This window comes from Panthera pardus, unplaced genomic scaffold (assembly GCF_024362965.1).
Source record: "Panthera pardus isolate Hobbes unplaced genomic scaffold, ASM2436296v1 HiC_scaffold_26, whole genome shotgun sequence".
NCBI lineage: Eukaryota > Metazoa > Chordata > Mammalia > Carnivora > Felidae > Panthera > Panthera pardus.
The window spans coordinates 11173612-11187232 of record NW_026526832.1 but is presented as its reverse complement, the minus strand read 5'-3'; the positions used below and the strand labels follow the sequence as shown (position 1 = coordinate 11187232).

General features: G+C 36.5%; 1 protein-coding gene across 3 annotated transcripts in view; it reads right to left on the bottom strand.

Moving 5' to 3' along the window:
- Positions 1-13621, bottom strand: part of HEATR5B (HEAT repeat containing 5B) — a 98814-nt gene that overhangs the window by 21825 nt on the left and 63368 nt on the right. For all 3 annotated transcript variants that reach the window (XM_019447361.2, XM_053891002.1, XM_019447367.2), the window contains exons 26-28: positions 11213-11281; positions 5393-5572; positions 479-716 (exon numbers count right to left, since the gene is read on the bottom strand). In XM_019447361.2, coding sequence (XP_019302906.1) covers positions 479-716; positions 5393-5572; positions 11213-11281 — 487 coding nt within the window. The remainder of the gene's footprint in view (positions 1-478; positions 717-5392; positions 5573-11212; positions 11282-13621) is intronic.

Sequence of the window (13621 nt, the reverse complement as noted above, 5' to 3'; positions counted from 1 at the left end):
TTTCCTGTTTACACTGCCAAACTGAAGATTTCCCCCATCTGTCCTTGCATTCACTGACCAGCACAGCAATAAACTTCATTATAGTTATGCGTAATGACTTGTTATGCATAGTTATTTAGAGTATGTTAGCTCATAAAGTTATTATCATAACAGGGAGAACATGTTTGCTTGGGTTAACAAATAAGCTTAAGGCTGTATTTGAATTCAGAAATTCAATATGGAGAACAGGCTCCAAGTGAGAGAATGCCAAGTTTAAGTCCACAGAAATTGAAAATGTTGTTGCTACATCTTAAATCACTTTATTAAATTATCAATAATTAAAAATTTAAATTTAAGATGTTATACTATCTTTATAAATTTAAGATGTAGAAGTTATATCATAATATTATTAGTGATTGTCGCTAGCTTCCACCCATTACATTTTGTTTCATTACTACTCTGAACTCCATAAAGGCCAAACTCTGAACGCAGTACTTACCATCTGCGGGGAGCTGACTAGCAAATTCGGCTGGTAAAGTCAAAAGCGCGTAGTCTTTTAGTGCCGCCAACCACAGGCGGCTGAGTGTTGGCAGCTCGGGTTGCACAAGTGTGATTAAACTATCTGGCGGTAGTTCATCTATGGTACCAAAATCATCATCATCATCATCAGTGCTTTTAATTGCTCTTTTTGGTTTTGACTCCGCTTCCTTCTTAATATTCATAGCAACCACATATACCTAGTGCGGTATTCAGGAGGAGAAAATAACAAGGCATAATACTAAGAAATGACATGATCTAAGTTGCTATGATTATACAATTGAATTACCAAAAGTAGCTGAGTACAGACACTGGAGAGGATACAGCCTCATGAGTTCCTGAGAGCCTCCAAAGAATAACTCCACCTGCTTTGGAGGTAACTTGTTTTTATTGCTCTGACTTCTGACTATTCCTCTCATAAAATATTCTTTGAGTAGGGTTCTCTGAATTTCTTCTGGTTTCTCTTGCTATACTTTACAAAGCCCCCTTTTATGTGTGTCTTTTTTTAACTTTTTCTTTTCGTCATAGGGTATAACTTCCTGTTTACTGTCTCTACTTTCACAGACTTATTAGACACAATTGGACAGCATTCAAAGAAAAAGGCTGGGGCATGGGGGAAGGGCCACAGAAAGGATTTCCATAAATATCCTTCTAACCCCTTAAGTGATAGTTAGCAATCTAGTCTTTATAACAGAGAGATGAGCATATAATTTACTGCTTACATATATATTATCCATATCCTTTCTCTCCAGTTGGTAAACCAAAAGGATGTATAATAGCAACTTCCTAAATCATAATTTAAAAAAAATTGTTTTAAGTTTATTCATTTTTGAGAGAGACACACACAGCGTGAGCAGGGGAGGGAAGAGAGAGATAGAGATAGAGATAGAGATAGAGATAGAGATAGAGATAGAGATAAAGATAGAGATAGAGATAGAGATAGAGAGAGACATGGAATCCAAAGCAGGCTCCAGGCTCTGAGCTGTCAGCACAGAGCCCGACGCGGGGCTCAAACTCATGAACCGTGAGATCATGACCTGAGCTGAAGTCGGATGCTTAACTGACTGAGCCACCCAGGCGGCCCTCCTAAATCATAATTTTAAAGATTCTTCTTTGTTACAGTTATACACGTTTGTTTTTGTACATGCATTTAGGCTTTGGCAAGTGGTACAGACCGAGCAGAGACTAGGAGGCAAAAGTAGGTGAAGGTTTTACTCTATATGCAGTGGGGAAGAGAAGAGGTCACTACAGGATTTATAGACCAGATGTTATGTATCTTCCCTTAACTTTTGATGTTATTTAAAAAGTTATACTATAAAAAGTCTTGGAAATGGGTTTTTAAAATTACTATAATTCCAATTTCCAGGTTATCATATTCTGTCTTTGTAAGCTGGAATGCTGTTGTACAGAGAACTTTGGGTTTAATTTTATCCTCCAACATATCATAAGGTTTTCCCATGGAATCCTAGTCTTCATAACCATAACTCTTCATGGCTGCAGGGGGTGAGCCATAATAGGTCTAACAATTTCCCCATCGTTGAAATTTTATATTTACTTCTGATTCTCTAGTCAGCCTTCAGAATCTTAAAAAAGACTACGTATAGTTTTCAAAGACAAAAGGTGTTCAGTTCTTCACATTATAAATAATGTTCCAAGTAAACCTTTTTTGTAAACACTTCCTTCCTACACTTTGGATATTCTTCCCTAAAGTCTCAGAAACAGAATTACTGCATTACTGATTATAAATCTTTTTATGGCTGTGAATAGACACTGTCAAAACCTTTCCAAAAGGGTTCTATAATTTATATTGCTACTTGCAATACAGGAGAATATATTTTTTAGAATTATTTTTTTTAACAAATTTTGGCTTATTTTTCTTATTAGATATCACACAAGAAAAACAGAAAAATGAGAAGCATAAAATGAAGAAAATAAGAAAATATCGTTAACATTCCAGATAAGTTGTATATACATATTCATAGTCTTTTAAACAATACTTGGATTCTTCTAGCACAACAGATAATATCTAAGGAGTGATCAGATAGGGTCATCAGTTTTCCAAGACCACTGACTCCAGACACCTTGACACTGAGACCTCAGGCTCCAGGGCACAAGTGACTCACGGAGCATGTCTGAGCACTTGTTCTTGTTTTGACCAGTCCGTGGATGCCTGAGAATACATGTACACCAGACCACTGTCCTCAGTAAAAACCCCAGACCCCAAGCAAAGATGAGACTCACTCTCCTTTCCTTTCCAAGTCTCCCAGAGACTTGGTATCTGTATCTGCTTTCTCTATATCTTCAGTAAACTCTGCTCCCACTTCCTCTCAGCTCATGTTTGATTTCTATCCTGAGCAAAGCCAAAGACCCTCCTGGTTGGTCCTGTAGGGCCCCCTCGGGGTCCTCGGACCCAGCTAGCCTGCATCAGTGAAGACCCCAGATTGTGGGGGACTGAGAAGTGGGTGGCCAAGAGCTTAGGAAGTGGAGATACTAAAATTTCAGTGAACTGACATGTGATGAGGAGAGACAGAAAGCAGTGAGTAAAAGAGAATGCGGAGTTGGGGAGGAAAGCAGGTAAGAAGACCAAGCATGTAGAGGGAGAGGCTGAAGATACACAGGTGGGCAGGACTGATGGCACTGAGCTGGAAACAGTCTCCCCTTCCTACTCATGCCTAACGGGAAAGTTCCCAAACCATGTAAATCTAAAGATTTCAAGGAAACAATCTGAGGAGACGGACAACGGAAATCCTCAGCTTTCTGAGTGAAAAAGTATAACCAAAGAAAGGTCTTGAGGAGAGAAATCTAGAATATGCTGGCCATTTGAAGAGAATGATAAAGGAAAGGAAGATAAGCAGGGAAAGAATTGCTAGACAGCATTGAAGGCCGAGGCGTGAGGTGCAAATCATTAAATTATAGCACAAGTTACCCCCAAAAGAAAAATGTGTCAAATACAAATGTACATTGTTAATTTAATTATGTGAGGTTCTGGGGCACCTGGATGTCTCAGTCGGTTAAGCGTCCGACTTCGACTCAGGTCACGATCTCACGGTCCATGAGTTCAAGCCCCGTGTCGGGCTCTGGGCTGATGGCTCGGAGCCTGGAGCCTGCTTCCGATTCTGTGTCTCCCTCTCTCTCTGCCCCTCCCCCATTCATGCTCTGTCTCTCTCTGGCTCAAAAATAAATAAACGTTAAAAAAAAAATTAAAAAAAAATTATGTGAGGTTCTGATCTAACTTTTTAAAAGTAATGATCTGTTTTCCATTCAGTCCCAGTCCCAGTGGTTGGTCCTTTTATATACATTGCTTTACAAGATATTATCTCCATGTTCTAATGAAAAAACAAAGGCTCTAAGAGGTCGAATCACTTGACCAAAATCACAAAGATGGTAAATGCCAGAGACAGAATTTGTTCTAGGGCCTCTGAGTCAATATTTAATGCTTTTTATACTAAACTATGCCAGGCTTCCTAGTAGGTGAATCAAGCATATTAATGCAGGTCAGCAAAGAATTAGCTGACTGGCAACCAATGTGCTGAACTTCAGACCCCACAGTGGTCTCTACATTTGGGGAAATGAGTGAATGGGGTTGGAGAGTTCAGAACAATGCGGATTTTCAGATAAAAATCAATACATCAACTGCAATGTAATTTCTACAGACAAGAAAAGTAGCAGTTTTAGATAAAAACTCAGATACATGAAAATTAACAAAGAATTTTTATCATTTTCAAAGTGAGAAAACAGAGATAAGTCATATTATAGTAACTTTTTCTTATACTACTTTCCATCTAAAAAGGTTTGCATTGATTTGGAAAAAAAAACTAAATTTTTATCAATAAGAGCAATCATTTTATCAATCAAACAAAAAATATTATTTTGCTTTCTAAGCCAAAAATGGCAGCAGGGAAAAATAAGGGAACCTTCATGGATAATCTACTTGAAGGATAGCTTGATCTACAGTCTAAAAATCAGAGAAAACTAATTTCCATATCTTATTGAGCTCTATATTTTTCCATTTTTATTTTTGTGGGGGAAAAAAGCACAGCAAAAATTCAGAGGTCCTTTATCTGAACTATATCACGTGGATGCTGCATGCTCTGAGTCAGCAAGTGTCTACTGGGTAGTCATCAGCCACTGATACTAGAGAAATAGAGAAGTCAGGTACTGGTTGGCAGAGGGAGGGTTACTTGAAATACTGTAGGTCAGATAATAAGAATTTGAAAGCAAATGGCAGAAGGAATTTGGAAAAGTGAATTTAAAGCAATATCACAATTTTTTAAAAAATGGCTGTGGAATGAAAAAGGTAAAGCCAGCTATAGAAACAAAACAAAACAAAACAAAACAAAACAAAACAAAACACACAAACAGAAAACTGCAATCTTGGTATCAATGAGCAGTGGCAAGTCTCTTGAAATTTAATCAGATAAAAGACTTTTTTTTTTAAGTAAATTCTACACCCAACGTGGGGCTTGAACTCACAACCCTAAGATCAAGAGTCGCATGCTCCACCAACTGAGCCAGCCAGGTAACTGTCAAATAAAAGATTCTTGGCATAAAATATTTTATATTACTTATATTTGTAGTTTTCTCTGCCTAATTTCCACATAATTAGTTAAGGGATCAATTTCTCAATATCGAAATTTTGAAAAAACTGATTAAAAACTGTAATTTTCAAAGGCTTCATAAGAGCTCTTTTGAGACATAAACATATACGTATTTCAGCGAGAAGGAGCAAATAATAGATTTTCAAAAAGCATTCCATACCAAAGATCAGTTTTAAAAGAACAATAACCAAATAAATTTTTTTTTTACCTACAGGAGGAGTAGGGGAACATTTTCTCATGGATGGGGAAATGGTTCAAAAACAATAGGCTGTGGTTACCTCTGCCCACGCTTTGAGAACAGCCAGTTTTTCCATGGTTGTGGCACTCTCTCGGTACAGTTGGCTAGAAGATCCTTTTCCAGCCTGCACTTTGTCCAGAGAAGAAACAAGCAGATTGTGCACTCGACGGAGGTCATTGAGATCACTGACAACTCCACTTCCGATCCACGTACTACACACCTGGCCAAAGGAAAGCATTGTTAATGCTGTATAAAAAAATTAACACAAAACATATAAGAGTATAAATATGATTTTTTTCCTTGGGGAACAAACATAAAATAAAACCAATGAAGAAAACAAAACAAAAAAACCCCAATGCTGTGCTTCAGTATTATTTTGAATCAGAAATCAATAGCAAGAGTAGGATTTATTGTACTTTTATGTGGAAAATGAACGGTGATTTACTTATGCTTCCATTTTCTAATTTGACAAAAATTTTCATAGAAAAAATTTTCTGCCTATATCAGTTCAGAATCAGTTGTGAATAATCCTTCAATTCAACAACATTTCTGCTTACCACAGATAAAACGTTATTCTGAGCGCTATGGAAGAGATTAAAAAATAAATAAAGGGTTAAAATCTGGTCCCTGTTCTCAAGGAAGAGAACGTAGATTGAGTGAACACACACGACCATTTTAGGATTGCAATACTACACTTAAAAACAGAGAAGGGAGACATCACTTCCAGGAGGAGAAATGGGAATGTTTAGAGATCAGGAAGGTCTGTGTGTATAGATACAGAGGAGTTACAAGGGAAAAGTGATGAGATTAGCAAAGTTAAGTGGGATCAGATTATGGTGCAATTTAAATTCCAGGAGAACTGAATACTGACTTTGTTCTATGGGCAATCATAAGTTTCCAAGGCCTCTGGGCAGGGAGATTACAATTAGAATTATGCTTTAGGAAGATTGCTCCGGCATTTATGCCAGCAAAGAGGGTGTTTAGATGGTTAGCCATGTGTTCAGTAAAGTGACTATTATAATATTGTGGGACAGAGAATATAGATGAAACTGGGAATGGAATAAAAAGGGAGAGTCATCTGAGAGAGATTTGGAGGTAGAAATCACAGGATCTGGAAACCAATTAAATATTTTTAGGGGGAGGGGGCGGGGCCTTAGAAAAAGTGTGAGGACTCAAAGATTGCCAAAGCTTCTAACTTGGATGAAAGTGAGGAAAGTGAGGCCACTGCTTAAGAGACAAGAAAGAAAAAAGGAAAGGTTGGGGGAGATGAGAAGTTAGTGAGCATTTTTAACCTTGCACAGTTTAACATGCTGAGTTCAAAGTACTAGTAGGGGACCTGTGGGAAGATATTCAGCAGACAGGTGGAACCTTGGTTCTGGATTTCAGGAGGAAGGTAAAAAATAACGAAGTATATGCTCAATATCAGTCACCATCAGGGAAGTGCAAATCAAAACCACAATGAGATATCACCTCACACCTGTCAGAATGACTAAAATAAAAAACGCCAGAAACAACAGATGTTGGTGAGGATGTGGAGAAAAAGGAACCCTATTGCCCTGTTGGTGGGAATGCAAACTGGTGCAGCTACTATGGAAAACAGTATGGAGGTTCCTCAAAAAGTTAAAAATAGAGATAACTTATGATCCAGTAACTGCACTACTAGGTATCTACCCAAAGAATACGAAAACAATTCAAAGGGATACATGCACTCCTAGGTTTACTGCAGCATCATTTATAATAGCCAAATTATGGAAGCAACCTAAGTGTCCAAAATGTCCAAATGAATGGATAAAGATGTGGTGTATATGCATGTGTGTGTATACACACACACACATATATACACACATATCATATATGTTATATATGTTACATATATATACATTATATATATTACATATATACACATTATATATATTACATATATACACATTATATATATGTATATATGATTGAATATTATTCACCCATAAAAAGAATGAAATCTTGCCATTTGCAACAACATCGATAGATCTAGAGAGTATTATGCTAAATGAAATAAGCCTATGCTAAATGAATAAGACTAAGACAAATACAATATGATTTCATTCATATGTGGAATTTAAGAAACAAAATAAATGAACAAAAGAAAAAAAAAAGAGACACAAACCAAAAAATAGACTCTTAACTATAGAGCAACAACTGATAGTTACCAGAGGGGAGGTGGGTGGAGCTAGGGTGAAGGAGATTAAGAGTACGCTAATACGATGAGCACAGAGTGAACAACAGAATTGTTGAGTCGCTAATATTGTACACCTAAACTAATATAACACTGTAGTTAACACTGGTTATTATTTAGTAATAATAGCAATGTTACCAGGTAAATTTGTTCAAGGACTGAGGTACAAAAAAAAGGTGTTAAGGGCAGAACACAGGGCAAATATTTATACTTAAGGGACAAGTGGAGTAAGAATAAACAATGAAAGAAATTGAAAAGACAATTCCAGAAAAACAAAAGAAAAACCAGGCAAGTGCGGTCACACTGGAGCCAAGGGAAGAATGTCAAGAAGTAAGGGGTGGCCTGGTAGTGCCACCTTTACTCCACAATTACAAGTCCTCACGTTCTGATTACCTGAAATCTTTGGGTCAAGATGTGGGTCACAATTCACAACTTTTTGATGAAAGGTAGTACGGCCAGTGAACCTCACTAAGAAATACGTCAAGCAAGACGTGTGGCAGCACCCCCCCAATTAACAGAAGGACACTTCTGTCGTGAAATGCAGTACGAATCACAGTAAGAGGGACGGATCAATACTCTAGCCCCACTCAGCTTCACATCAAGACAAATGAGGACAGTCAGCTCAGGTTTCACCAGCAAATAAATAATGAAAAAGCTTTTGTTTTTCAGAGCGTTTGGATATTAAATCATAATTAATGGATTATGTTTCTATATTTAAAATTTTTTTAAGCTGAGAATAAATATTTATGTAAATCATTTTATTCTCTTATAATCTTATCCTCCCAGAATTCAGAACTAAGTTTAATAAAAATTAAAAACGACATTTTAAAATTGATTGTTATTAATTATGAACATATTGATGGCAAAATAAAATGCCAGTCAAAATATTGTTGGAAATATAATGAAACTTGGAGTAGAAAGATTTTAAATATGATTATGAAAATAGAGTTGCTATTCTTTAGGAAACTGAGCAACATATTGAAGAGATCTGATACACATTTCTCTTGAGGTAGAAATACAACTAAAAGTTGGGGGAAACTAAACACTGAGGATTTGGCACAAAGTTTAATTTGTAAAAACATTGATTATCTCTTCCACTTTAAAGAAGATGAAACTAGATATTGCAGGTACTGCATTATAGGTTTGGTTTATCAAGAAAGGCAGAGCAGCACTGAATCAGCAAAATCATTTTCAGAGAAAAGACCTTGGCCTTACATCAAAGGAGGGGTGCGTGAATGTACATTTATAAATTTTAATCTGAAATAAGATAAAGTATATATTATGTTTAAGATTGCTAGGCTGATTTAAATGATTTTTTTATTAAGCCATTGATTACTTGTCCACATGTGTGTTCCACTTGAGTCTTCCTGTAATAAAAAATTATCCTGATTTTCAGGTTTAACATAACATCTATTCCAGTAAATAAGGTGGGATGCAATGTTTCATGACCTGTCCAAAGCCAACTCCTTACTTTTCTTTAAGGAAAAGGAATTTGCAACCCACTGTTCCATTTGTTTCAAAACCAGGTTTCCTTCAAGAAACAGACGGATAGGAGGTCAAAACTTAAGCCTGCCTCTAGATAAGGAGAAACTTCTTATAGAAAAAGCAGCTACAGCCACATAAAGAATAAGACGTTGAAGGCAAATTCAGTAAGAGGAAATTTTCATAGTACTCATCCACAAGATGAAATCTGAATAGCCTTTGCTTTTCTATGAACAGGAGCTTTGTATGATTCTTCTGCTTAAATACTATGCTTTAAAACATCACCATGATACATTTATTTATACATAACTATGATTTCTGATTGTCTGTTGGTATCCCAAACAAAACGGCCTCCTCTAACTCTGAGGTTTGTATCATGATCCACAGACTTCTCTTTTCTTTTTAAAATTTTTTTAATGTTTATTCATTTTTTTTGAGAGGCAGAGAGTGAGTGAGTAGGGGAGGGGCAGAGAGACAGAAAGACACAGAATCTGAAGCAGGCTCCAGGCTCTAGAGGCAAACCCATTCAGCCACAGAGAGAACACAGTAAGAACTTCACACTTACCATTGCAAACAGCAGAACATTCTCTTTCTAGAGGTCACAGCTTGATTATGGATTCTAAGCAATAATGATGGACCCAAACCCATACTCCAGAAAACTGGGAAGGAGAGGGTTGCCTCTCTTCTATCTTTAGGAAAGCAGATAAAGACTCTGATTTCCCGGGGGCTCCTGGGTGGCTCAGTTGGTTGAGCATCCAACTTCGGTTCAGGTCATGATTTTACAGTTTGTGGGTTCGAGTCCCATATTGGGCTCTGTGCTGACAGCTCAGAGCCTGAAGCCTGCTTCGGATTCTGTCTCCCTCTCTCTCTGCCCCTCCCCAACTCGGCTGTCGGTCTGGCTCCCTCAAAAAGAAATAATAAACATTAAAAAAAAAAAAGAATTGGATTTCCTGAAACACGGGAGTTTAGTGCATGAATCGTTTTTCAGAATGAGGCATGAAAAAGAGGAATTTATTAAAAGTGTAGGAATATAAGTGCTTGCTTTTGTGACTCTTTTCAAATGTAATAATGTTAGAACAATTCCCCTGCAATTAATTTTACAGTTAAATTTCCATATTGTTAAATTCTCTTTAGGATAAGTGATTCCCAGAAACTTGTAAATTTTTCAAAACTTGTGATGAAAAAAGTCTTTTTTGGGGGTGCCTGGGTGGTTCAGTCGGTTAAGCTTCCGACTTCAGCTCAGGTCATGATCTCCCGGTTTGTGGGTTCGTGCTTTCTCTCTGTCCCTCCCCAGCTTGTGCTCGGTCTCTCACTCTTAAAAATAAACATTAAAAAAGTTTTTTTAATTAAAAAAAAATCTTCTTTTATGTTTATTTTTTAAGTTTATTTATTTTTGAGATAGAGCATGGGGGAGGGGAAGAGAGGAGAGGGGCTCCCAATCAGTCTCTGCCCACTCTCAGCCCAGAGCCTAACATGGGGTCTAATCTCTCTAACCATAATATCATGGCCTGAGCTGAAATCAAGAGTCAGATGCCTAACCGACTGAGCCACCCTGATGCCCCCCAACAATTTTCTATTACCTAATTATCATTAATAATACATTATTTAATTATTTTGTAATCTTACTTTAGTTTTTAGTTGTTTTTATGATTTTCATACCTCTGTTTACTTCTGGATAATATAAAAGCTATGTATCCCAAAGTCATCTCCTCAGCTATGACAAAAAAAGGGATGCGACTAAGTTACTACTTCATCATTTGATACAGAATAAAAAAGGAAACTGTCACTATTGTGTTTTCAAGATAAAAAACAAATATTATTTGATTTTTCCCTCTTCTTTCTTGGAGGTGAAATTCTAAGGCATCTATTAACTTAAAGAAGGTAACTATAGGAGCGCCTGGGTGGTTCAGTCAGTTACGTGTCCAACTTCGGCTCAGGTCATGATCTCGCAGTCTGTGTGTTTGAGCCCCGCGTCGGGCTCTGTGCTGACAGCTCAGAGCCTGAAGCCTGTTTCCGATTCTGTGTCTCCCTCTCTCTGACCCTCCCCTGTTCGTGCTGTGTCTGTCTGTTTCAAAAATAAATAAACGTTAAAAAAAATAAAAAAATTAAAAAAATTTAAAAAAAAAAGAAGGTAACTATAGAAAACCCTATTTTTCTTCTTACCTGGCAAGCTTTTGCTATTATGTCTGATGGGGTATCTTGTGAAAAGGCTGGTCTTAGAGCAGCTCCCACCTAAAAAAAAAAAAAAAAAATGAATATGAGCGTTTTGTTTTAAAGATACGTGGTAAACATAAAGCCTCTTGTGTCCTTGGAGATGAAAACACACAAAATACATCATTGTTACTTTCCTTTTTATCACATCTCCCTTATCTCTCTTCTCAGTTACAATAAACTCAAACATACCGTTTTTCTTTTGCTTTCCAGGAGGTTATAATCATTATCAAATCTGTATGAATGCTATACCAAAGAGGCAATTAATCTTGTTTCTTTTTCCTTTGTTTTTGTTTAATAGTAAACAAGATTTTCTGACAAAGCCACAGGCTCCTAGAGATAACAGAAAACTGCTATTCTTTTTTATTCTGTCTATATTTTCCTGAATGTATTTCTTTAAAAAAATTTTTTTTATTATGTTTATTTATTTTGAAAGAAAGAGACAGAGTGCGAGTGGGGGAGGGGCAGAGAGAGAGGGAGACACTGAATCTGAAGCAAGGCTCCAGGCTCTGAGCTGTCAGCACAAAGCCTGATGCAGGGCTTGAACCTGTGAGTGTAAGATCCATGACCTGAGTCCAAGCTGGACGCCCAACCGACTGAGCCACCCAGGCGCCCCTCCTGAATGTATTTCTAACAGTATTTACCTCATGGGTGAATCTCATATAACTGGATCAACTCCTTTAAATAACTGAGTAATACTAAAAATTCACATAGTCATTTAAAGACCTTAGAAGCCATTTTACCTCAAAAAGAGGTGCTTTCAGAGAAGGATTCTCAAGAAATATTCATTTGTGTACCATTGTTACAGTAATAAGTAAAGGAATATTAGCTTTAGCTTTCAAAAATATTTTTTTTTTTACATTTATTTATTTTTGAGAGAGAGAGTGAGTACGAGCAGGGGAGGGGCAGAGAGAGGGAGACAGGATCTGAAGCATAAACACAGAGCCCAATGTGGGGTTCAAACTCACCAACTGTGAGATTATGACCTGACCTGAAATCAAGAGTCAGCCACTTAACCAACTGAGCCACCTGGGTACCCCATGAACTTTAGTTTTAATAAGCCAACCCAGTCATTGATTTTTAGATATACTAAATTTAATGTGCATGAACTGAACAAGGAATTAGATATATTCAACTCCTAATTTGAGACATCTTCCCTTACACAAGAGTCAGTCACTAAGATATTATCAGTAGCCATTTGGAAATGGATTGAGTCCCTCTCTGTGACTAAACACACATGGCAACTAATTGCAGTATTGGTGGTACAATCATCAACTAATCACAGAGCTGGTGCTGGATCCTGTACTGAAGGTAGAAGAGAATATACTATAAAAGAGATTACCGGCTTGACTGATAAAAGTGGAATATGACAGACTATATAGAAGTAATATATCAATGTTGAATTTCCTGAAGTTGAGAACTGTTCTGTGGCTATGTTAGACAATGTTCCTGTCCTTTGGAAATACAGACTGAAGTATTCAAAGGTAAAGGTACATGATTTAAATAATTTATCTGTAAATGGTTTAGAAAAAAAAAAATGTGTGTATAAAGAGAGAGAAATATAAAATCAATGCTAAAGCAAATGAGGCAAAAATAACCATTGGTAAATATGAGTAAAGGGCATAAGACAGTTTTTTGTACTATTCTTATAATTTTTCTGTACGTTTAAAATTATTTCTAAATAAAAAGTCAAAATAAAGCAAAACAGAACAACAAACCTTCATTTTGATAGGTTGGGTATTTGGGAGTAAATAGTTGAATATGGATTTTCTATAGCCAGCTGGGCTAGAAGCTATAACTTCCTCACCAGTACTTATGATGGAAAAACAATGGATTAAAAATTATTCGTACTTTTTAATTTTATGTATGTTTGAGTATAGCTTTTAGATAAGGTGTTGTGTATCTGAAGCTAAGATTTTGATCACAGTAAAAAAAAAAAATGTGTATTCTTTCCTTGCTAACTTTGTCTTCATATAACCCATCATTACCAGGATTATATCTATTGTGCCTCAGGCGAAGAAAACAAAGTTATAAATCTCAGGAGAGAAAAGTATCTCTGTTTAGAACAAAATAAAAATATTTTTGAAGGTATATAATTCTTTCAGTAATATTTTTAACTGCTATTATTAAAAGTTATCCTTCAGCGTACAAAGTTGCCCTTTGTATTTTTAAAAATGCTTATCAAGTCTTGACATATAAAAGTAATGTCAGCAAATCCACAACACTCTTTGAATGTCCTTTTATCTTTTAAATGGCATGGCTAAACATCTAAACACAAGACTGAAAAGCTAGCCTGCGATTTCTATTCTAGTTTTATCATGAATACGCTATCATAACTTAAAAATAGTTTTATCCTATGGT